The sequence below is a fragment of the Phocoena phocoena genome, chromosome 9, assembly GCF_963924675.1.
Source record: "Phocoena phocoena chromosome 9, mPhoPho1.1, whole genome shotgun sequence".
NCBI lineage: Eukaryota > Metazoa > Chordata > Mammalia > Artiodactyla > Phocoenidae > Phocoena > Phocoena phocoena.
Genome location: NC_089227.1, coordinates 88701463 through 88728311, shown reverse-complemented (window position 1 = coordinate 88728311; position 26849 = coordinate 88701463). Strand labels below are relative to the sequence as shown.

General features: G+C 44.2%; 2 protein-coding genes across 2 annotated transcripts in view; one reads left to right on the top strand and one right to left on the bottom strand.

The window, feature by feature from the left end:
• SLC13A4 (solute carrier family 13 member 4) overlaps window positions 1–11762 on the top strand; it is a 40137-nt gene extending 28375 nt beyond the window's left edge. The window contains exons 10-16 of the mRNA XM_065883421.1: window positions 640–741; window positions 1083–1184; window positions 1905–2002; window positions 2210–2334; window positions 5523–5684; window positions 6947–7084; window positions 10564–11762. Coding sequence (XP_065739493.1) covers window positions 640–741; window positions 1083–1184; window positions 1905–2002; window positions 2210–2334; window positions 5523–5684; window positions 6947–7084; window positions 10564–10701 — 865 coding nt within the window. The 3' untranslated portion in view covers window positions 10702–11762. The remainder of the gene's footprint in view (window positions 1–639; window positions 742–1082; window positions 1185–1904; window positions 2003–2209; window positions 2335–5522; window positions 5685–6946; window positions 7085–10563) is intronic.
• Window positions 11763–17880: 6118 nt separating this feature from the next.
• STMP1 (short transmembrane mitochondrial protein 1) lies at window positions 17881–26394 on the bottom strand. Its single transcript, XM_065884387.1, has 3 exons — window positions 26380–26394; window positions 18890–18943; window positions 17881–17955 (listed from the first exon to the last, which is right to left on the bottom strand). Exons 1-3 carry the CDS (start codon window positions 26392–26394, stop codon window positions 17881–17883), a joined length of 144 nt encoding a protein of 47 aa, XP_065740459.1.
• Between the last annotated feature and the right edge of the window lie 455 nt (window positions 26395–26849).

The window sequence follows — 26849 nt, the reverse complement described above, 5'->3', positions numbered from 1 at the left end:
ATAACTGTATACTTCTATGCCTCCAGTGTTGCTAATTGAAAAGTAACACCCACTTTCACCCCAGACAAGCCTTGTCTCTAGACAGATACACATGCACGCACCTATGTGTGTATGCAACACACAAATATATAAGCATCTATACACATATGCCGCGTCACATCGATTCTCACTTATGTAAAGGACGAGTGTGTAGAGACTTCCCTGGTGGTCCAGTGGTTAAGACTCTGCACTTCCAATGCAGGGGGTGCGGGTTCCATCCCCGGTTGGGGAACTAGGATCCCACATGCTGCATGGAGTGGCCAAATTTAATTAATTAATTAATTAAAAAACCCAACTGGGCAAAAAAATTAAAAAGACAAGTGTGTAGAAACAACCTCACACAAGTACACTGGCACAAGTCCATGAGACATGACTTTATATTTCTATGCCAGAGATATACCCGAAAGGCTGGGGAGAAGGCTGATGAGAGGCTGTGTAACTTGGCAGATCAAGAGATCAAGTCGCGTGATAGGTGGGGCGAGTGGAGAGAAGCGCCATCACAGCCAGCCAGCCAGTAGTTTAGTATTTGCTTAAGACCTGTTCTCCTCCGGGCCTCAGAAGTGTGCTTCCTTTATTCTTTTGCTCATTCTCCCATCTCAGTTTTAAAGAGACCTGCTCTCTGAGTAAGAAGAAGAAGACCAAAAGGGAGGAGTTATCAGAGAAGAGGATCCAAGAGGAATATGAAAAGCTGGGAGCCATTACGTAAGAATCAGCCCTTCACCCTCTCTCCTTCCCCAGGAGAAAGTGTGGCAGGTAAAGTGTGCACAGAAGCAGGCTTGTTCTCAGCGGTCCCTTGAGCTGGGGGAACTTTCCTCAACTATGAATCTAGGTATTTAGAGGTGCTACTTAATGCCAAAGTCAAGCTGGCCCAGACTCTAAGGGCCACCCTTCCCCTCTGCTGTATTCCAAGTCCAAGTGGTTAAGCAGTAGCTGCGTTTTAGGTCTCCACTATTGGAGCTCTGCATACAGGAGCATCCCAAAGCAAAGTTTGAAAGCTAACAGAAACTTCCCAGTTCCTGGAGTGGGTCTGTTTTCTTTTATAGCTACCCGGAAATGGTGACTGGATTTTTCTTCATCCTGATGACGGTGCTGTGGTTTACCCGGGAGCCTGGCTTTGTTCCTGGTTGGGATTCCTTCTTTGAAAAGTAAAGGATATTGTCTCTGAGAACAACCCGCTCGCTAACCCAATCCCTTCAGGCAGTACCCGCCGGTGTCCCCTCCCAGATTCTTCGGGATAGTCGTGAACCCAGGAAGCACTTTGTTCCCTTGAAAGTCCCCCTTTTTTAGGGAAGCTGCAGTGTGGAGTCAGGAAGAAAATAGTCTTTGGAGTCTGAGTCCAGGCTTGGGATCAAGAGCTGCCACTTACCATCCACATGACCTTGGTCTTGTTACTTAAGCTCTTGGAACCTCAATTGTTATGAGAGTTAAAGGAGAATATGTCTGTAGAGTAAAACACCACCTGTAAAGACCATGGCCATCGTGGCCGAGGCCTGTCCCATCCCTACATATTCCCGAGGGCCAGGGCCACAGGCCACAAGCTCTCAGTGCCAGCTAGTGACCCTCCCAGGAAAGAGAACTCATCTTTTTCTAGTCTCCTTTATCTAAATAACTCCTGACCACTCCTTTTAATAGGTCCATAAATTCACACTAAGACATCTACCCTAACCAGGCCCTGCCTCCAGACATTAACTGTTGCCCATTAAATCCACCACCGGACAGCATGGCAGCAACTGGCAAGAAGGAAGGTTGATGTCCCCTCTAGACTAGGTCAAGAGAGGCACTGTGTTCAGACAGGCTGTCCTGAGACACTGTGTTACCCCTGGGCTTCCTGACCCTCTCCCCAGCTTTTCTTGTCTCTTCGCCAGGAAGGGCTACCGCACTGACGCCACAGTCTCTGTCTTCCTTGGCTTCCTCCTCTTCCTGATTCCCGCGAAGAAGCCTTGCTTCGGGAAAAAGAACGATGGTGAGAGGAGTTCAAGAGAAGAAGTTGGGGCTGGCTCTGGCCAAATAATGGTCGAAGTCAGAATTTTGGGAGGAGCCTTACCAAAGCCCTTCCAACTCCTCCCAGAATAGCAGAGTATCCTCTGGTTCATCAATTAGGCCCCTGTCTCCACAAATCACACCCATTAGGGTTCATCTGGCTCTGCCTCGCTGTCTACCTGTGATCCAGGGGAAGACCAGGAGCCCTCACCGGGGACGGAGCCCATGATCACGTGGAAGGACTTCCAGAAGACCATGCCCTGGGAGATTGTCATTCTGGTGGGAGGAGGCTATGCTCTGGCTTCTGGCAGCAAGGTAACCCTTGAATCTGTTCTTATTGGGTCCAATGTTTTTCCAGCAGCTTGACCTAATGAGTCATTATGGTGCCGGGAAGGAAGATTCAAAGGCGCTGAGAGGTGAATGTTCACCCAAGTCACTGGGAAGGGAAGCAGTTCAGCCAGGAATGGACATCCTGTCCCGCCTTCTAAGCTGGCACTACTGGGAACAGAGTTACAGATAGCTGTGCCACAGTCACGGCACACAGGCATTCACACCTCACTTATGGGCCCACACTGCTACAAGCAAAAGATGTACTGGACTTTGTAGGCATGTCCTTCTGGAGTTTTGACAGTGGTGATAGGTGTAAGGTGTAAGGGCCCAGAGATGCTCCAGATTGACTCACAGCAACTTGTGAGTCCATATGCATATGGACTCCATATGCATATATTGAGACCCTTTGGAGAATGTATGCTAAAGCAGATGTAAATGCCCCCCACTTCCTGACTGGGAGGATTCGGGATGAGATCTTTTAAAGGGGGCTGGTGGGAAATAGTTGATTTTCCTAGATTGTTAGCCCTTCCTGAAATAAACAGTCCTAAGAATCAAGCAGGTTAGGGGTCTCCCTGTTTTCTTCCTCTAGCTCGTCTATCTACGTTCACCCATTCTAAACTTGGCTCACTTTTCACTGCCCATTCATTGTGGGCCTAAATGCTTTCTGCATCAGTAACAAAGTCACAGAATCCTCCACTTGGAAGGAGCCATGGAGCGACACTGAGTCCCATCTTCCCACTCAAATAGAGATTTCCCTCCAGGACACCTCCAGTGACAGGGCAAGCCCTGCACAGCCAACAGAGAATATTGTTCTTTACTTTCAGTTCAGGTCTTCTGGATGTCTTCCACTCTTTGTTCTGGCTTTCTTCTCAGGAACCCTCTCCTCTCCTGTAATAATTATTAAAACAACAAAGACAATCAGGTCCCTTGAGATCATTTTTTTCTTCCAACTAAAACTCCCTAGTTCCTTTAACCATTCCTCATAGTAGTGACCCCTTACCATGCTGGTCTTTCTCCTTAGGACCACTTTGCCTTTGCTCAAACACAGTCCAGGGGTGGTCGGTCTAGTGCAGGGTAGAATAGTTAATTACCCAAGCCCCATCCTGTATCTTTATGGAAGCTTTTATAAGGCTTCATTGTCATTCATGTCAATATTTGTATTGAAACTGCAGTCAACTAAAACGCTTCATTCTTTTCATCGTTAGCCACTATTAAGCTTCAAGTCCTTCAACCAACCCTGTATATATGCTGTCAATATTTTTGATTCCAAGTTCACAATATCATATTTATCTTTGTTGAATTTCAGTGGTTAGTTTTGGTCTCTGAGCCTAGCCTGGCAAGATCTTTTTTTTTTTCTTTTTTAACCAAAATTGTGCATGTATAGTTGGTATAACTGTAGAACCTACTGACTACTACTTTAATAATATAATTCAGGTACAATATGTGTGATTCCTACTGAATTTCAAATAATTTCAGTCTTAACATTAGTGAGGAAAATCCAATAAAAAATGTTTTCATACCAAGGGTTTAAAAAATTAAGGTTTCCTTTGTTGTGGTTTTTTCCCTAACTTTGCAGTCTAATTTACCAGTTTATTTCATTATAGTATCAACTAGTTGTTCTGAAAAAAAAAATTGCCATTATTTCACTTTACTTACAAGTACTATGTGGAAAACATGATAAATAAAAATCCATTTCTTTATAAAATATACTGTTTCCACTCAGCTAACTGCTCTCCCTCCCCTCTCTTTGTCCAGAGAGCAAAGTTTAATGTGTCACAAGAGATAACAATTACAGAGTTCCTGTAGGCCTCGAGACTCTGCACCCACCATTAATTGAGGTAGTCCCCACATACTGGATTTATAGCTCTCGGTCAGTTGAGAAAAAAGAAAGGGAAGTGGTCCAAGGTAAAAATGGCTACATGAGAGAATTCTGAAGCCCTTTGGTCATCAGTCGTCTATGAGCATGTCATGAAGTGGCCAGGGTGCTGTGGAGATCAAATGAGGTTTTGATGAACTTGGAAAAGAGGAGAAAGGGTGGCCTGCTGACAGTGTAGTAAGGCAGTCTTTAACAGTAGAACATGAGTAGGGCTTACAGCTTGAGGAATCATAAAATGTCTCACCTTGCTTTCTGCCCTACTGCCCATTTCTTTATTGCATTTGCAATCTAGAGGGTAAATAGGAAAAGTCAGAGCTTGTCAACCACAGAAGGGAGAGGAGGGAGGGTGGGGAGAGCTGGTGAAGGCATATGGCAACCTGGGGTTTTTTAAGAACATAAACTCATTTGTGCCCTTCATTTTTAGGGGAGGGGGAGAGCCCTCATCATTGGCAGTTTTTAGGGGAGGGGGAGAGCCCTCATCATTGGCAGATGAACATCTTCCAACCTAATGAATTATTCCAAATGGGAATATGCCTTTATATCGTGTTGCCAAAAAGCATGGGCAGATGGTAGATCCTGATGTCAGCCATGATGAGATTTGAACCTAACACAGGTTGAGACTGAATGACTTTCTAGGCCAGTGATGTGGCACCTTCCCCACTACGTGGAGATAGAACTGTAATCCCTCTCTCCTTCATTACTCATGTAAAACTTCTAATGTTCAGTCTTGCCCATTCAAGGCCCCCAAAACCAGAGGAAAGGTTACTATCCAAACATGTTGATAATTTTTCCCATTTCACGGGTGATAAAATAAGAGAAATAGATTTCAAAAGCAGGATTAAGGATTACACTTGGCAATCTGTGTAAAGGGCATTGTTGACTGAATGCACAGCATGAGACTGTCAGAGGCTGGAGAAAGAGTAACAAGTTTGAAGTTGAGGGGCTCATCACCCCAAAGATCTCCAATCCCTGCCAAGTCATATCAGGGCTAAGGAGGATCTCAGCAAGTAGAGGCTCTCCATGCCCTGTGACAATGACTGACCAGGAGGCCCTAATTAGACTGAAGGGTGTACAATCATTTAAAAAAAAAAAGAATTTGCTGGGCTACATAGTGATCTAACCATAAAAAATCAGGAATGCCTGTGGGTCCAGTCTGCCTGAAAACAGGGAAGCAAATTAGATGGCTCCTGGTGGTCCCTTTCAGCCCCTCACCATCCCTGACCTTCTGGAGGCTAAGAATTCCACTGGGAGTGGCCTTTCCCGCTTTCTTCTCACTGCATCACCTTGTCTCCTGCAGAGCTCCGGCCTTTCCACGTGGATCGGGCACCAGATGTTGTCTCTGAGTAGCCTCCCACCGTGGGCCGTCACCCTGCTGGCGTGCATCCTGGTGTCCATTGTCACAGAGTTTGTGAGCAATCCGGCCACCATCACCATCTTCCTGCCCATCCTGTGCAGTCTGGTGAGTAGAGCAGGGTTCCCAGATATCCAGACCGGCTACCACAGGAACAGACAGGGGCAGGCCCGGGCCCAGGGGCAGTTCCACAGCTGGACTCTCTCTTCTGGTCATTGCCACAGCCTTCACTGATTGGTGTTCAAGCCATAGTTTGATAAATGAAGTCCATTTCAAATAGTAACTGATAAGTAAATAGATAATTAATAACAGCAAGAGTTCTAGAAACCCTTTTCCAAAGGACTAGGCTTAGTTTAGGGGCAGCCCTGAATGGAAACAAGAGTGGACAAGATAACCTTAAAACCCTAGGATTCTAATTCCCCACAATCATCATCAACCTTTCTCTCCTAAGATGAGACCTAACAGGAGGGCGGGAGAAATAGCTACAGAAAATGGAGGCAAAATGCTCCCAGAAGTACTCTCGGCTGCAGAGACCAAAACCACAACTCTGTCATCAGCGCCTCCACCCAGCTTCTCTGTCCAGGAGATTCTGAGAATTATGAGCAATGCCAGCCTCATTCCACGGTCTCAGAACAATTTGTTATTAATGGAATAGGGGAGGGAGCAACTGCCAGATCTCAGCCTGGCTAAGCAGCCCCACAGGTAATGCACCAAACAAAATGCTGCCTCTGTCCCATTCTGTGAGGTGGAACCTGTAAAAAGAAGGCTCCTTCTCATTGCCAACAAGATAATGTCTTCCTGCTCCTTCTAACCCCAACTCCTCCCGGCCACTCTGCTCATTGCTCAGACGACTCCCTCCAACTTCTCCCTTCCGTCACCCTGCCTGTGCGGGCATGGGAATGCACTTAGTTAAAACTTGGCAGCATTGAGGGTAAGACCACGGGCTCACGTCCCATGTAAGGCAATTATCTTACCTAGGAAAAAAAAAGCTTAATTCTGCACCCCAAGAGCGAGAGATGCCTACTCCAGTCAAAGCAGCTTATTCATGAGATTTGTGTTTGAAGAATTTCTCAGCTAAAGAATCAAATTTTAAAACCACTTCCTTAGACCAGCACCAAGAAATGAAACATCCCTTCTGGGAAGTAACTTGGAGCCCGTGTTTCCATGGGAAGTGAGTGAGCAGCGGGAACCCGTCCAAGTAGCCCAGCACTACATGCTTTTGAGGGTGTGATTTAACTGCCCCCAGCACATGGTGTCCAGCCAAGGTTAGCCAACACGGCCATCATTTAAAGCACATTCATGAGAGTAAGCACAGGAAATGCAAGTCTAATCTCAAGGCTAATGGTTCTGTGAATTCTCTCTTCTCCTAGTCCGAAACGCTGCACATAAATCCACTCTACACCCTGATCCCAGTCACCATGTGCATCTCCTTTGCAGTGATGCTGCCAGTGGGAAACCCCCCTAACGCCATCGTCTTCAGCTATGGGCACTGCCAGATTAAAGATATGGTGAGTCGCGGGTGTCCTCTTCCTGCCAGGCCCACCTGCCATGAGGACACGGCTGACTGGCCCCACGGCCTTCTCAAGTTTATTATTTTGTAAGCGGTGCCCTTGACCTGTCATAGCTCAGTCTGCTGTGGCAGAAAGAACGGTCCTGGTAAAAGGTTTCTGTATGGTCCATGCCCACCAAGAATAGCAAAAACGTGCTCTTCCCAAAATCCTAATCTGGGAGAAAGTGGGAATGTGGACAGAAAAAGCTGGGACAGACACGGGATGTGACCCAGTTCCAGAAGGTAAGAGCTTGTTCTAGGCTTTGCCTCAGTTTCTTCATTGGACTGTGGGGATATTCACTCAGAGTTGCTGGTTTATTCACAGAAGGTTAAGTCTGAGACATTGCATGAACCTAGGGTGATAAGAACAGGATCCTTCTATTCAACTCTCTCCCCCAAGCAAGGAACCCCCGATGCAGCAACTACAAAATGAAGCACTCAGCTCATTTCTTAGTTTTCAGCGAGGCTCACGAGAGACGGCTCTGAGGGCACATTCTGCCGCCGATTCTAGCATGCAGCACATCCACTCTCCACCCCTCAACCTATGCGCACTGCTGTGCTTTTTAATACCCAGGGCTGACGGGGCTGGGAAAGGAGGAAAGAACTAATACAGATGACTGGGCCAGGCTGACTGAAACCCGGCCGCTTCACCCTTGCTGAGGGCCTATTTACTTTTCACTCACATCCAAACTTGATCTCAGCAGCCCTGTAAATATCAAATGAAGAAAAGGAAGAGCTTCAGGCTGGGAGCAGATATTCAGATCCTTTCTACTTTCAAACTGCTCAGCTGAGTCATCTGTATTACTTCAGGGAAGAGAGGTCACAGCCACCCCTCTGTCCCCCTCAGATCTTACTACACAACCCTGTCTGCCCCTACTGAGCTCTGCCCCAACGCCCCTGTCCCCACGAAGACCACCCCCGCCGCTTCTCCCCGGCCCGCTCCCTCTGCCATGTGCTTCCCCTGATCACCCCTGCCTTCTACCCTGGAATCCAGTGATCAGAGACAGTCTTTTTTTTTTTAACATCTTTATTGGAGTATAATTGCTTTACAATGGTGTGTTAGTTTCTGCTTTGTAACAGTGAATCAGTTTTATATATATACATATGTTCCCATATCTCTTCCCTCTTGCGTCTCCCTCCCTCCTACCCTCCCTATCCCACCCCTCTAGGTGGTCACAGAGCACCCAGCTGATCTCCCTGTGCTGTGTGGCTGCTTCCCACTAGCTATCTATTTTACATTTGGTAGTGTATATATGTCCACGCCTCTCTCTTACTTCGTCCCAGCTTACCCTTTCCCCTCCCCATGTCCTCAAGCCCATTCTCTACCATCTGTGTCTTTATTCCTGTCCTGCACCTAGGTTCTTCAGAACCATTTTTTTTTTTAGATTCCATATATATGCGTTAGCATACAGTATTTTTCTCTTTCTGACTTACTTCACTCTGTATGACAGACTCTAGGTCCATCCACCTCACTACAAATAACTCAATTTCATTTCTTTTTATGGCTGAGTAATATTCCATTGTATATATGTGCCACATCTTCTTTATCCATTCATCTGTTGATGGACACTTAGGGTTGCTTCCATGTCCTGGCTATTGTAAACAGAGCTTCAGTGAACATTGTGGTACATGTCTCTTTTTGAATTATGGTTTTCTCAGGGTTTATGCCCAGTAGTGGGATTGCTGGGTCATATAGTTCTATTTTTAGTTTTTTAAGGAACCTCCATACTGTTCCCCATAGCGGCTGTATCAATTTACCTTCCCACTAACAGTTCAAGAGGGTTCCCTTTTCTCCACACCCTCTCCAGCATCTATGGTTTGTAGATTTTTTGATGATGGCCATTCTGACTGCTGTGAGGTGATACCCTCGTTGTAGTTTTGATTTGCATTTCTCTAACGATTAGTGATGTTGAGCATCCTTTCATGTGTTTGTTGGCAATCTGTATATCTTCTTTGGAGAAATGTCTATTTAGGTCTTCTGCCCATTTTTGGATTGGGTTGTTTTTTTGATATTGAGCTGCAAGAGCTGCTTGTATATTTTGGAGATTAATCCTTTGTCAGTTGCTTCGTTTGCAAATATTCTCTCCTATTCTGAGGGTTGTCTTTTGGTCTTGTTTATGGTTTCCTTTGCTGTGCAAAAGCTTTTAAGTTTCAGTAGGTCCCATCTGTTTATGTTTGTTTTTATTTCCATTTCTCTAGGAGGTGGGTCAAAAAGGATCTTGCTGTAATTTATGTCATAGAGTGTTCTGCCTATGTTTTCCTCTAAGAAGAAAGAGTCATTTTTAAAGGCACTGGATGATGAGCAGTGAGCCGGTCCTGGGTTCTATTCCCAGCCTGGGCACCGACTAAAGACTTCAGTTTCCTCACCTGCTAAGTGAGGAGGTTCAAACTAGATGCTCTATGTGGTCCCTTTCAGCTCTAAAACGGCCTTAATTTAGCTCCTTTAGAACCTGCCTCCTCTCATCTGCTAGGAAACATGGTCAGTTCTCCAGGCCAAAAGGCCCAGGAGGCCAGGGTGATTAATAAGTCCAGGCCCTGAGCCAGAAGGCAGAAAGGCACATCTAGTCATTGGCTTAGAACAATTTCCTGGCATTCATTTTTCCCTTGCAACTTTCCCAACTCAGTCCCAGCTAGTGGACTTGTGGTGACACGCTGTATACTTGGTCATCACCTGGTAGGATGCCAGCCATCCTTACTGTACACTTTTCCAAATGGCCCTGGCTCTGCCATCCCTCACGTCCCCTTCCGCCTGGTAGTGTCAATGCCATGACAGAAATGGAAGGGGTCAGAGCTGTGGAGGTGACATTCCCTCAGGAGAAAGCAGCAAAGGCCCCATGCCAGCCAGGGTGCCTGTGTCACCTTCCTGTGGAAGGGCTGGTGGGAAGGCAGCTGACCTGTTGCCCCAGGTGAACCTAAGGTACACTACTTCCATGAGCTGTTCCTTGGGGGAAAAAAGGTAACAGTCATAGAATACAGGCTCTCCTATGAGTCGTATGTATGTGTCAGCACATTAAAGGCTCTGAGAGGTTCCTGCTTTACAAGCTCTGTTTAATCTTGATGAACACATTCCCTATTATGTAGCTACAGAACCCTTTTTTTAGCGTAACTTAACATCCCAAGATCTGGTGTTCCAAGTACATAGCTTCTAGGCCTCCACGTAATAGCGAGAGTGCTACAAACACAGAGAAGGTTCTAACGGCCGTCTCCCAGCCCCAAGTCCTCCCTGCTCTCCTGTCCTCAACAGTCCTGTGCCCCCTACGAGGCACCACTAGGGCACCCCAGGCAGTGACTGGAACAAATCGGGGCCAAGCAGGTGGGCTGTGATCACATCGGGGGTGAGGTTCAGGCAGGGGACACAGGAGGGGAGCATCTGGGGATCTGTGCTGCTGCCTGCTCACAGTGACTAGTCTGTGTGTCCTGCTGCTTTGTCTCCTGCAGGTGAAGGCTGGTCTGGGGGTCAATGTCATTGGCCTGGTGATAGTGATGGTGGCCATCAATACATGGGGAATTAGCCTCTTCCACCTGGACACTTTTCCCGCCTGGGCTAAGGTCAGTAACATCACTGATCAGGCCTAACACAAGTGGGCAAATGGCCCAACCAAAGGAGCTGCCAGCACCCGGCAGAATCTGACCAACAGGCCAAGCAAACCACCAGGAGTGCAAAACCCCCAGCAGAAGATTCCGCCAGCTACCACCTCGAGTGAATTGCAGGGAGCCTCCAACAACCAAATGCACAGGCTCGGATGTTAGTGTCTTCTGCTCTGCCCTCCTTCCTTAGCACCACAGCTCAAGGAAACCTAAAACCGTTCTCACTTCCTTGTATCTAGTCTCTCCAATCAGCTCTTTCTGAAGACAGGAAGAAACAAAAGTCTGTCTTTGTTGCCCCTCAGAGGCTAATCCTCACAAACTGACTAGTCTCACTGGGTTTGATGTTATTCTTAATTTCTCGATCCGTTTTAGGAGTAGAAGGAGAAATCCAAATCATCCTACCTATGCACAGAGAGTGACACCAGTGACTGCTCTTTGGGGGAAAATCTCACCTACAACTTGAGACCTAATGTTGCCTCCTTTCTCTCAAGTGTTTCTATCGTAAGTTTTCTCCACAAAAAGGCAGTTCTTAGTAAGTCCTCTTTGTGGCAATCAGTACTCTTTTATCACTACTCTGATTCCTTTTTAAGTGTCTCTCTTCAATGGCTTCTCTATACCTTGGCACCAAATTCCTGTAAAGAAATAGTCCCCTTCAGGAAGAGGCTGGTGCTGTTCTCTCTAAGGAAAAGGAAGTAGAGAAAGAAGACACATTGAGATTAGTGTCTCTCTCTTCACTCATCACTAACCATCAATACCACCGTGCTGGTTAAGTGTCGGGAGGGAGAAAAAACGTTCATACTTGTCTTATTAAGGAGGCCGAAACTGTGATTAAGACCATAGCATTATTAATGATATTTGATGGACTTTCTTCTGGAGGTAATAAGTAGTTCGTCCCTGAGAAGACAAGCACAGAAAGGTCCAAACACATCAGTCACTTTCTACAAGTTAATGAGCCTCTTGAGGGGAGGGGAGATGTCTTACGTCTCCTAAAGTCCCCAACAACTTATATAGTAAACTGTACCTGCTCAATAAACGTTTCCTTTGAGAAAAATCACTTTGGAAATCCAGGCCTCCTCCTTCCTCCTGTACTATACACCCTTTCCCCCAAGACAGAGGTCCTTGCTATAGGACTGGATGAAGCTCCCAGGCCCTCCAGTCTTCAGGCATTACACATTTCTGATTTCTACCATCAGTTACTTGCTAAATACACCTTATGGGAAAAGGAGGACCCCATAGTTGCTGCACTTCTTGAACTGATTTTAAGTTAGTATTGATAACACGTGCAGTTTTCCCATAATAATTAATCAATAAGTTACTCCCTTAGTTTACCAAGTATCTGTGAGTTATAAAATTCTTTTGTACCAAACTTGCACCAGGTTTAATCAGGAATATTACTGCTTCTGCCAATTAGCTTAAGCCAAATTATCTGGCCACTTATAAAAGTGAATGAGCCCATGTGAAATACCAGTATTAGGTACACTACGTCTGGTTTGACGAAGCCAGATCACTACAGTCACGTGGCTTTAAAATGTTCAGGGAGCGGGGGGGCTTCCCTGGTGGCACAGTGGTTGAGAGTCCACCTGCCGATGCAGGGGACACGGGTTCGTGCCCCAGTCCAGGAAGATCCCACATGCCGCGGAGCGGCTGAGCCCGTGAACCATGGCCTGTGAGCCTGTGCATCCGGAGCCTGTGCTCCGCAATGGGAGAGGCCACAACAGTGAGAGGCCCGCATACAGCAAAAAAAAAAGTTCAGGGGCTTCTCTGGTGGCGCAGTGGTTGAGAGTCCGCCTGCCGATACAGGGGACACGGGTTCATGCCCCGGTCCGGGAGGATCCCACATGCCACGGAGTGGCTGGGCCCGTGAGCCATGGCCGCTGAGCCTGCGCGTCCGGAGCCTGTGCTCTGCAACGGGAGAGGCCACAACAGTGAGAGGCCCGCGTACCGGAAAAAAAAAAAAAATGTTCAGAAGAGTTAGAATGTCACTCCTAATGTCAGGGCAGCCAAATCCTCGAATGTCCGACCTATTACGGAACCTAGACACCAAGCCTTTAAGTCAGACAATAAGACAAAGGCACAGATAAGATGATTCTGGGAGTATAAATAAGTAAAAAGAGAAAGAAAAGTTGACTTAGAATCATTGGCCCCTGTTCAGCTATTTGAGACCCTGACTCACTCCGAAAGGGAAAGCAGTGGAGCCCCCCTGCAGCTGCTGCCAGGTCCGCCAGTCAGCTAAGCAGCCAGCTCAGAAAGGGTGTTTATTTTGGTCTGGTCAGTAGCCTGAACAGCACTGTTCTCTCCCCAGACCACAGATTCAGGCCAAAGAATACTGCTCATTCCAGATATGACTAACAAATGGTCAGCTATGACTAACAATTCTTTGTCTTCTAAAATCACTCTGCTGTTGGACAGGAACTACAATAATAGCTGTACTTACTAGTCTGGTCTCTTGCAAATATATTAAATTTGATTTTATCTTCTCGTATCACAACTCTACACGGGCAGAAAAGCTATAAGTGATCATCTTATACCAGGTCATTTTATAGATGATGAAACTGAGAAACACTAAGTAGAGTTGCATCTTATTCTCGATTATACATCAAATTTGCTTAAAGTTGTCTCTCAAATTCCTTTAAGTCACCCATGAAGTACAGGGTATACTATCTTTTATGTTAGTATTTACATGAAAAAGACACACATGCCATCTTAGGAAGTAAAAAATAGCTAGTTTTTCCTCCATTGTCAAAATAGAACCCTGTTTATTTAGCTGAGCCCAAATAAAGCAGGTGGCTTTAGGACCCTGTTTGAAAAATACATCTGAACACTAGAATCACCCTCATGCACTGCTGAGATATCCAAACCATTAAAAGAGAAAGGGAACTGACAGCACCCGAGGGCACAGGGAGCCGTCCTGGGGCTGTGCTCAAAGAATGATCGTGGAGCACGCTGCCCGCACTATTTACAGGGCACCTTCTGCTTGGCCCAATCCTGTACAGCTGTACAGCTAAGAACCAGGCAACCTCACTGCACTTTTCCTAAGCAGGCGCAGAACTCAGAGCAGGCGCAGAACTCAGATTTTGCAATGTCCCACCCTGCCCCATGCACTTTCCACGAATCTTCACCGTTGGGTCGTTTCTCTCCCAGTGCCTCAAAACATGCCATCCGCTAGGTCTTCAGTACTTGACTATGTTGCACCCAGATTTAGGAAAGGTATAAACTGAACATTGGAAAATCCAAGTCTCACAGACTCCCTATTAAGACCAGGCAAGGTCTCAATATATTTCCCCTTCACCGCCCTGTTCCTTTCCATAAGGCAAGGCCCTAAAAGTCAGTAGGGAGAGAAGAACTCATTCATCTGTGTAAGGCATGGAAATGGTACGTGCAAAGTCCCTAGCCGGGAAGCTGAAGGAAAGCCTCATATGCTCCAGTACGGTATATAGTGTTGCTTCAGGAGGAGTAACAGAAAAAGCATTTAAAATGTGAGAGAGCTCCGCAGAAAAACAAACATCAGCATTAGTACCTAGGGAGTGAACTGCCCAGTGGAAGTGAAAACATGATGCATGTTACATGCTCCATGAACCCGTTAAGTACAGACGACTGGAAAACCCACACATCCTAACTTTTCTCTAGAGTCACACAAATGAAAATTGAGTAAATGAGTTAGAAAGAAGAGGCTTCCCTGATGGCGCAGTGGTTAAGAATCCACCTGCCAATGCAGGGGACACAGGTTCGAGCCCTAGTCCGGGAAGATTTCACATGCCATGGAGCAACTAAGCCCGTGTGCCATAACTACTGAGCCCATAAGCCACAACTACTGAGCCCGCGTGCCACAGCTACTGAAGCCTACGCGCCCACGTGCTCAACAAGAGTAGCCACTGCAATGAGAAGCCCACGCACCACAACGAAGGGTAGCCCCCGCTCACCACAACTAGAAAAAGCCCGTGCAGCAGTGAAGACCCAATGCAGCCATAATTTTTTTTTTAAAGTTCACTATGAGTTAGAAAGAAGGAAATAAAATTGTCCCTTTAAATCAAAACTGCTTAACTGTATAAAACACTAAATCAGAAGAGACATCTAAAGACATCAACTGGTAACTTCAACTCATAAAATACAGTGCCTTTTAACAATTTTAAGTGAAGTTCTTTTGTTTTTTTCTCTCCCTTTGGTTTTTTTTTTTGTTTGGGAGGGTTACAGTTTAAGAATAAGCTTTCCAGTTCAATGTATTTTTTAGGTTCCCAACATAAACCCTGAAGTCTTATTTTTCACACATGAGTAACCTTCAGTAGAATTTTATGTAACTCTTAAGGTCAGGTGTAGCAAAAAGTTTCCTTAAGTCACATCAGCAGTTGTTTTCAAACTTTTTTAAAAGAAAAAAAGGCATGTCTTGCAATGGTTCTTCCCATCCCTCCACTGCTTTGTAAGGCAAGGGCCTCTACAAAACACCCAGGAAATGTACCTTTCAGTGCCACAATCACAATAACCACACCCCTTAAAAGCCATGATGGGGCTTCCCTGGTGGTGCAGTGGTTGAGAGTCCGCCTGCCGATGCAGGGGACACAGGTTCGTGCCCCGGTCCGGGAAGATCCCACATGCCGCGGAGCGGCTGGGCCCGTGAGCCATGGCCGCTGAGCCTGCAAGTCTGGAGCCTGTGCTCCGCAGTGGGAGAGGCCACAACAGTGAGAGGCCCGCGTACCGAAAAAAAAAAAAAAAAAAAAAAAAAGCCATGATGGTTCTGGGTTCCTCCAACAATATATCTCAGTGAAGATAATCCTGCCTGAGAACTCCGAGCTCCTTTTCACTCCTGCAAGAACCTAAAACTAGGAGAGGGGCTCTGAATGGTGACCAGGAAGTCAGCCTGCGTTCACTGTGTAGCAGTTTACACGGTGAAGGTGATTTGCTGGGTGGCTCCCACTGGCAGAAATGATCCTGTCATCGAGGTGTCACTCCTGAGGGAAGCTCCAAGTCCAAACGAGCTTTGTTTACAATATATAATTATAGAGACCTAATTTTCCAACGTCCAAGTGACCCTCAAAGAAGCCACTCTGGGAGAACACACGCACAAATAACAATGCTCCACGGCTGATAACAAGGGATGCCTCTTTGGAAACAGTTTTCCAAGCTTGTGGCATTTTGAATACCCTCAAGGATGGTAAACCTCTAGCCTTCGAGGATTTGGTCGTTCAAGATCAAACCTTGTAAGCCAGGTGGTATGATCAAGGTGCATACTATAGATTTTCATCAACAAAGAGAGTGACCATAGAATAATGACAAATTTTGCACAGTTCATAAACTGGCTCCAAAAGTGAGTGCAGAAAAAGTATTCTGACCAAAAGCAACATATTTGGACTAATATCTACTATTTATTGGACAATTTGCAAAGCAATGTGCTACACATCACATACATTATTTCTACTGTTTCTCATGGAAGCCCTGTGAGGTAGGTATTGTATCCACATCTTACAGAGAACACAACAGTTTCAGAAAAACAAGCTGCTTGCCCCTGATCACATTGCAAGGGAGAAGCCAACCATAATATGATCCTAACCTGTCTCACGCACCAGTACAACCTGCAGGGACAAAACTTATCTCCATGTATGAAAGATCCATGTTTCCAAAGAGAAGCAGAATCACTTTATTTTATAATCACATTTAGTATCAGTGGCATCACTGTCTGAAAAAAACAGTCTCTAAACCATTCTTCCAGTTTACTAATTCTGCTAAAATGTCTTCAGAAATGGCATCATCAGTGAAGCTGCCCAACAAGCCCTCTGGAACCAAACACCCAGTGAAATGGGCCTTTATTTATATTTAGTGCAAAATACTCTTCCAGGACTTTAGCTTGGAGCTATCCCCCTGCAGAGATATGTATAATAACGTTAGGTTCAAGGTCATCACTGTAATAGCAACAGACAGGAAACAACCTAAATGTTCCTCAGGAGCAGATTAAATAAATTATGGTATATTCATTCAGTAGAACCTTATGTAGCCAAAAAAAGGAAAGTTTCTTTGTTCCTTACCTACTGATACGGAATGACCTCCACTGGGGAAAACACTGTATATAGTTTGTTATCATTTGTATAAAAACCCCCATGTACATGTGTTTGTTCAGGCACAAAATCTTTCGCAAAAGGATACAGGAAACTAGCGAGTGCCTGACTCCAGGGAGAAGAACGAGGAGCTGAGGGACAACACAGATCACTTTGTACTGACCCAGGGGAAAAGTTAGGTATTTAAACTTTTTTATCAATTAAAAAAAATTATGGACTGATTATACACTTGAAAAATTACAAGAGTAATTTACGGTTGCAGAAAGAAAAACACAAGAAGTCTTCTTATGAGAATCACTATAAAGTTATAATTTAAATATTTTTTAATGTAAAAAGGCATAAAATTTCCTTTATAGACAACTTCTCATTTATCTACCATGTAATGTCAAATGTGCCTGTAATCCCATAAAATAAGTATGATTCTTATGAGAGAACAGAGCCAGATCAAATGCATCATTAGGAAAAAACATGCATACTAGACTATGAATTCTACTGAGGACAAAGGCCATTACTTTAAATACTTTTCAATTCTCCAGTTCCTGACAGGGTTCTCAGAACAGAGTTTCTTGGTTAATGAATAGCAAATTGATTTACTGGTTAAATTAGCAACTATGGAGCTTCCTGACAACAACATAAAATTAGTGGATAACTCACCAGAAACTGGCTTCTAGATTTTCATTTTAATTACTATTTTGAAACAACATAATTTAGTACCAAAGGTTTAAACACCCAATATAATTTCTAGACTGTGAAATCAGCATTATTTATATCTCATCAGCTATACAAAACTCATCAATTTTTCTTTTGAAAACGGTAGTACAAACCCCAAAGAATAAGGGAGAGACTACTAATTAAAGGTCACGTTTACTAATCTAGCACCATAATTCCATTCTCAGGACCTCCCAAGTGGCTGGAAGGAGGAAGGGAAGAAGTGAGGATGTTGGAAAAGTAAGGGCTGTTCTTAACTTGTGGCCCCATTTGTGCTGTAAGGCAATGCAGGGTCTAGCAAAGAAGAAAACTGCTGAGGCTGGAGATGAAAACAAAAGCTTTTGGTTCAGATGGTAAAGGAGGCCCTCAAGAACAGTAGAATCAGTTTATCCAGGAGGCAGTGCTGGAGTCACCCTCATGAACTAGGGGGTTTCTTCTTGGCATCCACGTCCTTTTTAATTTCTTCAAGTTTTTTAGCCAGGTTTGGTATCTTTAAAGAGAAAAGAGATTATTATCATTTCTCATCTACCTAATCAATATTTTTTCATTTCTCTTCCTCTAAAGATAAATGGATTTTTTACTTTTCCTCTAAAATAAACCTGCTCAACAGTGGTCTTTCTTGGCCTCATAACTGCCTAAGAAGGATACCAAAAGATGTAAGTTAAAGTAGGCTCCCTCCCCAAAAGCCAGAACCTGACTTCTACTTTTATATACCCACTCAGCCCCTCAATCTAGTGCCAAGTAAAAGTTGTACATATAAACAATAAATGTGACATAAATTAACAAGCACCTGCCTAGAAAACCACATGACTCAGGTGAAGGTTGACAAAGGGAATTCCCTTTATCACACTAAAAGCTTCACTATAAAACAAATCAAAAGTTAATATCATGTTTCCCTTCCATATCTCTTTAAAATAAGCATTACCTTTTAGGATCCCCATTCATGGGCATTTGTGTCACCTGATTTTCAACTTCCCCATCTGTAAAGTGAAGCTAATACAACTCCCTACTTCACAAAACACTGTTCTCCTTAAATGTGCTGCACTATATGAATCCACCTCCAAAGTACTCAGTCATCTCTACTACTGGGTAGGGTGCTGAAAAGATTATCCAATTTAAGTATCACTTGATTTTCCATAGAACTGTAAGAATCTAACAGTGTTACTCTATGCTAACAAACCCAGCTCATCAGGATCACCACGAGACCACCTAAACTGATGGGATTTTTGCACTCCTATGGTGACAGGTGCTTCTGTGAGTTCTGTTATTTTTTCAAACAGTGGAAAAATCTTTCTACAAAATTCAGGACTTTTTCCTCAGACCTATGGACCTTGTTTGCTGGAAGGCATACCTTACTTCAGCAAACACAAGTCACTATGTATTAGCTACGTGAAATCAAGGAAGACGTGAATATGGTCACTTACGTCATAGTTCTGAGCCAGATACATTCCCACCACGTTGCCAAGAGTAAATCCAAGCTGTAAGGATAGAACAGGAAGAGTCACACTGGAGACGGAGCTCTGTGCTACCCGATACCACACCAGACTACATGGATAATATTCTCCTAAGGAGCGCAGGACAGTTATAAGACCCCGGCGTCCAGGCTAGGGCCGTGCATAGCATGAAATTCACATCTTTCTTCTATAAAATAAACTCAGAAATATCCTCCCAAAAGGTTAAAGAGTACACGAAAGAATATACAGTAGCACTAAACACATCGACCTTATAAATATTTGGCTGTAAGTTCTAGAAACTCAAGCCAAAATTCCGATTTTTGCTGTTAAAAGCCAGTTTATTTATTTTTATGGTTTTGAGATTTTTTATTTCTTGCTACATCAAGTAAAAAGTATTCAATTTTAAAAAGCATTCGGCTAAATCGTAGGATCTTAGAAAATGAAGGGACCTTCACAGTTCAATCTCTTCATATTTCAAGAGGCACCTGAGGCCTAGGACATGGCCATTCATAACAGGAGCACAGGACAACCTAAATTAGATTCACACTCAAACACTAAAATATACAGTGAGATAAAGCAGGAAGCTGACATGCAACTGAGACAGCACATGGTTTAGCACTCTGCCCTGGATGGAGTCTAATGGGCAGGGCACTTAAGACCTGCAGAGAACACAGGTCCCCTAACCATCTCTTAATCAGTGACAAGAGAGACAGGCACGATTTTTAGAGAACTATAAGTGTTTATGCCACTGGGTGACTCTTCCTGAACAAAACCTGTTTCATGAAAATTTAAAGCACTCCCTTCACACCAAAAGAGTTTCAAAGTTCCTTAAGATTGGAGTCTCAATGATGATCTATAATTTCCTGGGTTTTTTTCCCCCAATAATAAAAAATCTCCAACTGAACGCCTAACTTCTAATGTTATAAATGTGAACTGGCATCTGATTTTTTTATCATTTTCTTTAATCAGTGTCACTCCTATTCAATACACAGCAGAGGTTAACAGAGAAAAACAAAGCGCAGCACTTAACACTAATGGTCATATGTGGTGTGGTCAAATCGTCTTCAAGTTGGAGAACAGAGAACAAGTTGGAGAACAGAGAACAAGTTGGAGAAATTCAGAACACAGCTGGATCCTTAATAAGTTTTAAGCTTACTAAGCTTTAAACACCAAAAGCATAATTTAAATAGGTTTGTTGTAAGTTAAGAAGCATAAAAGAGGCTATCAAGTCTAACCATAGACCATCTTCTGATCATTTGATTAATCAAACATATCTTGTGAATATTTTTACCAATGTGCACCAAGAAGCAAAATGATTTTTTTCACTCCTATGGGTTGAAACCAGGCAGTAAGAGGTTTTCCAAATCCAGAAAGAGTATTAAATTTGCTTAAAAGAAGAGGGGAAGGGCTTCCCTGGTGGCGCAGTGGTTGAGAGTCCGCCTGCCAATGCAGGGGACACGGGTTCGTGCCCCGGTCCAGGAAGATCCCACATGCCGCAGAGCGGCTGGGCCCATGAGCCGTGGCCACTGAGCCTGCGTGTCTGGAGTCTGTGCTCCGCAACGGGAGAGGCCACAACAGTGAGAGGCCCACGTACCGCAAAAAAAAAAAAAGAAGAGGGGAAAAAATCATCTAAGAATGTTAGCTCTAACACCAAACAGAAAGAACAGAGGGTTGAAAAATTTCAAGAAAAATAAATTAGAGTTCTGGTTCTACCACTGTCTAGCTGTGTACTTTTAGGCATGACACTTAACCTCCTTGGCGCTTTGCTGATCTGAGTTTCCTGATTTCTAAAACATTATACTAACAATGCTCCTTCTAGCTCCAACATTCTAGGATTCTTGGTTCTTACCACGTGTGTCTCAAAATAAATATGGCATATCTAATGTGTCTTCATTTTGGCAATTCCACGAAGCATCAGGGCACATGAAAAAAATAGCAGTTATTTTAAAACACAAAACAAAAACCATGGGTCTCTAGACAAGTCATATCCAATTCCAGTTTCAGAATATTGCTAGGTCTACCAATGGGATATTGTAAAATTACATAAACAACATGAGAGAAATGGACACATGAAGAGAAATGTGAGGAAAATGCATGACACCAGAAAAGCATTTATATGTTGTTCATGGGATACTCAATAGACAAGTTTAGACAGGTAAAAAATTTTAATCTGAATAAATAAAGGATCTCAAAAAATAAAATCTAAATCTGAGGAACAGGGACTCATTAGTCTGAGAAGTTAGACTGGAACCAGAGTATAAAACGTCTCGAATGAGTCTGAAGCCTCTCTGCAGGCCAAGAATGCTTAACCTCCTCCAGGCCAAGACCTGGAAGCCTCCTCAGTGGTCCATCCGGATGGCTGGATGCTATCACCATGGTCTTCCTCCACATCACAGGGTCCCCCCATAGTACTCCCTGCAGACAAGACAGTGCAGAAGGAAGGGAAATGCCTTCTTCCCAAGCTCAACACTAAATACGTCACTATTATGTCCTCTCTGCCATCATTTTGAAACTTTAGGAATACATAGCTTCTTCTCACAAACATATTGGGGACAATAAATGGTAAAACACCAGAAGTTTGGGGACTGAGGAGTGACATGAGCGAAGTAATGTAAAGGACAAACAGGTGAGAAGAAATCTGAAAAAAATCCTCCCACATACATCTGGCCTCCAAAGGTTTTGATTAAAGGATTACAGTCCCTTATATCCTGAAAATCAATTTCATATCCAGCCCTGTGAAAAGATTATAAAATGGTCTCTATCTTAAAGAATTTATATGATGTATAGACAGAAAAGCCACATATAAGTAAAATAGTTATATAACAAGAGAAAGCAGCACCCAGCACAGGATCTTGAATGTAATACATGCATGAAAAACCAGAACTGAGTCATGAATTAAGTAACAAAATGAGTGACACAGAAGTGATTCTTTTAAGAAACCATACCTGAAAGAGATCGGTGTACCTCAACTTGTTATTAAAGGCTCTAAAGATGCTGAGGAAGTGTTAAAATTTAAACTGGAAAGGGACGTGACTGTAGAGAATCAAGGTACAAGATAGGAATGACAATGTGATGACCTGAATAAAAGAAATAGGCCCAATTAGAAAAGTGGATTTGAAAAAAAAAAAAAAAGAAAAGTGGATTTGAACTAAAAACTGGAGAGAAATACTAGTACAGAGAGCTGGGCAGGGCTAGCTGGTGGACTTCAAAAAACAAGCAATGGAGTTTAGTTCATTTACAAAACGGTGGGGAGCCACTGACTGCTCTTTACCAGCAGCAACGTGATGAAAGCCCTGCTTTGTAAGCACTCACCTGACAGCTGTTCCCAAAAAAGGCCGAAAAAATACAGATTAGAGAAGGCACACGGGATAGCAAGCAAACACGAATGAATTGTTTTTCTTCTTTAAAATCAATGAAGATCAATGGAATAGAATAAAGGGTCCAGGAATAAACCCTTACATTTATGGTCATATGATTTTCAACAAGGGTGCTAAGACATCCAATGGGGAAAGAATGCTGGGACAACTGGATATCCACATGCAAAAGAATGAAGTTGGACCCCTACTTTACATCATAAACAAAACTTAACTCAAAATGGATCAAAGACCTAAATGTAAGACTTAAAACTGTAAATCTCTTAGGAGAAAACATACGAGTAAATCTTCATGATCTTGGGGTAGGCGATGGTTTCTTAGATATGACACCAAAAGCACAAGTAACAAAAGAAAAAAATAGATAAATTTGATTTTATCAAAATTTAAAACATTTGTGTTTCAAAGAATACCAACAAGAGGGCTTCCCTGGTGGTGCAGTGGTTGGGAGTCCGCCTGCCAATGCAGGGGACACAGGTTTGTGCCCCGGTCCAGGAAGATCCCACATGCCGCGGAGCGGCTAGGCCCGTGAGCCATGGCCGCTCAGCCTGTGCGTCCGGAGTCTGTGCTCCGCAACAGGAGAGGCCACAACAGTGAGAGGCCCATGTACCACAAAGAAAAAAAAAAGAATACCAACAAGAAAGTGAAGCGAACCCACAGAATGAAATAAATATGTGTAAATCATATATCTGATAAGGGACTTGTACCCAGAATACATAAGGAATTCTTATGAGTGAATGATAAAAAGGCAACCCAATTTTAAAACAAGCAAAGGATTTGAATAGACACTTCTCCAAAGAAGATATACAAATAAACGGCCAACAAACACATGAAAACATCATTAGTCATTAAGGAAATGCAGATCAAAACCACAATGAGGTGTCTCATCGCACCCACTAGGGCAACTTAAATCCAAAAGATGTATAAGTGTTGGCAAGGATATGGAGAACCTTCATACATTGCTGGTGGGAATGTAAAATGATGTAGCCACTTTGGAAAAGTCTTGCAAATCCTCAAAAAGCTGTGCACAGAATTACCATCTGACGCAGCAATTCCACTTTAGGGTATATGACCAAGAAAACTGAAACATGTACCTACACAAAAACTACATAAATGTTCATAGCAAGATTATTCATAATAGCCAAAAGGTGGAAACAACCCAAATGCCCATCAACTGGTCAATGAATTAACAAAATGTGGCATATTCACACAATGTAATAATAATCAACCATAAAAAGGAATGAAGTCCTGATTCATGCTACAACATGGATAAACCTTGAAAACATTAAGCCAAGTGAGAGGCAGTCAGAAAAGACCACGTATTGTATGATTTAACTTAAAGGAAATGTCCAGAATAGGCAAATCCAGAGAGAAGACACAAAATCAATTAGTGGTTGTCCAGGGTTAGGTGTGAGAGGAATGAGAAATGAATGCTAATGGTATGGAGTTTCTTTGTGGGGGGCAATAAAATATTAGATATAAAAATTAGATAGTGGTGATGCTTGCACAACTCTGTGAACATACTGAAAAAACACTAAATCCTACTAAATCCACTAAATCCTTAAATGGGTGAATTGTATGATGTGTGAACTAACTGTATCTCAAAACTATTAAAAAAAAAAAACAGTAAGATTTGGGACCTCCAGGGCTTCCCTGGTGGCACAGTGGTTGAGAATCTGCCTGCCAATACAGGGGACACGGGTTCGAGCCTTGGTCTGGGAAGATCCCACATGCCGCAGAGCAACTAAGCCCGTGCACCACAGCTACTGAGCCTGTGCTCTAAAGCCTGCGAGCCACAACTACTGAGCCCATGTGCCACATCTACTGAGCCCACGTGCCACAACTACTGAAGTCCGCGTGCCTAGAGCCCATGCTCCACAACAAGAGAAGCCACTGCAATGAGAAGCCCATGCACCACAACAAAGAGCAGCCCCCGCTCGCTGCAACTAGAGAAAGCCCACGCACAGCAACAAAGACCCAACACAGCCAAAAATAAAATTATAAATTTATTTTTAAAAAATGTCCATGTGTGTTACAATGTGTAAGAATACTGGAAAGCACTGAGGTGCAGTATCCAAAAGCCGAGGGAGGAGGGATTAAAGAGGTGATTAAGAGTACCAGGTGCTGCTGCTCTGAGAGATAAGAAAAGCAATACATTACCCCAGTAACAGTACAACAGGCAGTGTACACAAGCCACGAGCAGTGCCCATCATATCAGGTTTCCCTTTAAAAGCTTCAAAAGTTTCCTTACACCAAACTGGCTAAACCATGCTGCGATTAAGGATGCTACTGCAGTACAAGCAAGGGGAAAGACGCAGCAGGACCACAGGAGCAAGTTTCGATATAGGGATGATGGGCAAATATTTTAATCCAAGGAGAAATGAACAACATCTGAGTCCTTACTGTCATTGTTTCAAGTACTTTAATGTATTAACTCATTTTTAATCCTCACAATAAAACCATGAAGTAGGCTCCCATTTTCAGATGTGGAAACTGAAGCATAAAGAATTTAAATAAGTTGCCCAAGTTCCCATTGCTTAAAAATGATAATTCAAAGGCAGGAGTCTGATTCTGGAATCTGACCTCTTAAGCACTAGGACATGATGGCTGGTCACAGGTTAAAAGCTCGAGGAGATCTCAGGGATCACCTACATCAACCCCATTGTTTTATAGATGAAATGGCTGAAAGCAAGGAGAAAGATTCGCCCAAGTTCAAATGAGCTGGTAAATCATTTGACAGAGTTAGAATCAAGGTAAAGTTATGCTATTACTTCTTTCAACAAATGCAATGAGGAGGTGGGAGAATATCCGTGTTACTTCTGAGCTAGGAATTTAATGAATGGCTTCGGTATCTCTCCTTAAATGCCGAGAATTCTGAATTTGCATATCAGTCACATCCATATTCATACACAGCAAAAGTTTATTTCAAAACCAAATAAAGTCACTCTGCAAAGGTACTTAGAAAGTTAAGTGTAAATGAATTCATGTGCTTCCTCCCAGTTATCAATGAGCTACGGCTGTACCAGAGACTCAATTACATCATCTCACACTTCGGGGCTGACATTGTTTTTAACCTGAGTGTTTCCTACAACCATATGGCAGTAATTATTTCTATTGACTCCTAAGCTAATACCCAGTTAGGACACTGGAGAAACTTCCAGAAGCAGAGGTGTAGCCATGTCTTGTTTAGGCAGTTTATGTCAAGGATACTCTCTTTCCGGCCTAGAGATTGAAAAATTAATTACCATCTCAAAAAGGACAGAGGGGCACTTTTTCTTCTTTAAACTCTTTCATAAAGAACGTAACATTTGGGAAAGTATCTCATCCCAAGAGCACTCAATTTCCATCGGTCACCTGGAAGGTATTAGAATACCTGCCTCTTACCAGAATCAGAATTTAAACATCCAGTTTTGAAGGCGCGAAAACCCGGAAGAAAGACTTTCACCTGGAAGTTTGGCAAGTCCTCCTGAAACCTTCAACCAGGCAATCTTTGAAACACATGGGGCTTTGCCAGAAAACCCGCTTTTAACTGAAAGACCCATGAAAAATAATTTGTTTACTCATGGTAAGAGTCGTTTTACCCTAGAGTGAGCATTTTGGAAAAATTATTTGTACACCAGGGCCTGACTCAGGCCAGCAACCAGCCATCCTCCGTCTGGAAGCTATAAAAGGTCTGATGAGGGCTCCCCAGGCCTCTAATTCTGGCGGTTTACTCCTTTAGAGTTTATTCCTGGCCCTCCAACGTTTTCAAAGACGCCAACCAGCAGGGCTCTAAGTCGACGGGATATGTGTCTACGTCAGGGGGTGGCAGCGCAGAAAAAGTCATTAAGGACCCCGGGAGCCTTAACTCGAGGAATACACAAAGCACGCGGGCACGTCACAGAAGAGCTTTGAAAACGCACGCTCTGACCCCTCAAAAGTTTTAGGGACTTGAAGGGAGGCAGAAAAATGCCGGCCAAAGGATTTGGGTGAGGCAGAAACAAAACCCCGCAGCCCACCCCGCCAGGCGACTAGCAGGCGCGGGGGGCAGCGGGACCCGAGGGACCCACGCCCAGGGCTCCCAGCTCGCTCCTCGGCAGCTCCACTCACCAGGAACTGGAGCATAATGTCGGCAAGGAAAACTCGTAGGTCAGCTGCAGCTCCGTAGGCCGTCCGAGAGTGCCTCCTCCGGCGCGACGGGCGGAGCCCGCGGCCGACTTCCGGTTCACGCCCCGCTCCGCCCCTTTGGCACCTTCCGCCTCGCCTCGCCTCAGCCGGAAGCGGCTCCTGGCGCCCCCTGCCGAAGCTCCTCGGGATCACCTCCTGAACTCACCGCCCGGCGCGAGCGGGCGGGGCCGGCTAGGAGCAAGTCCCAAGCCCCAAGCCGGGCTTGCATTAGCTTTGAACATTCAGATTCCAGGGCCCAGTCCTCAAATCCCGCTTCTGTAAAGCTGGGTCGGGGCCCAGGAATCTATATTATTAACCGGCATCACCACACTTACGATGCACAGCCAGTCTTAGAACTCCCTGGCCTAGAAGGATCACAGGAGGCGGTGGTTCCCATCCCCACGTGCAAAGCG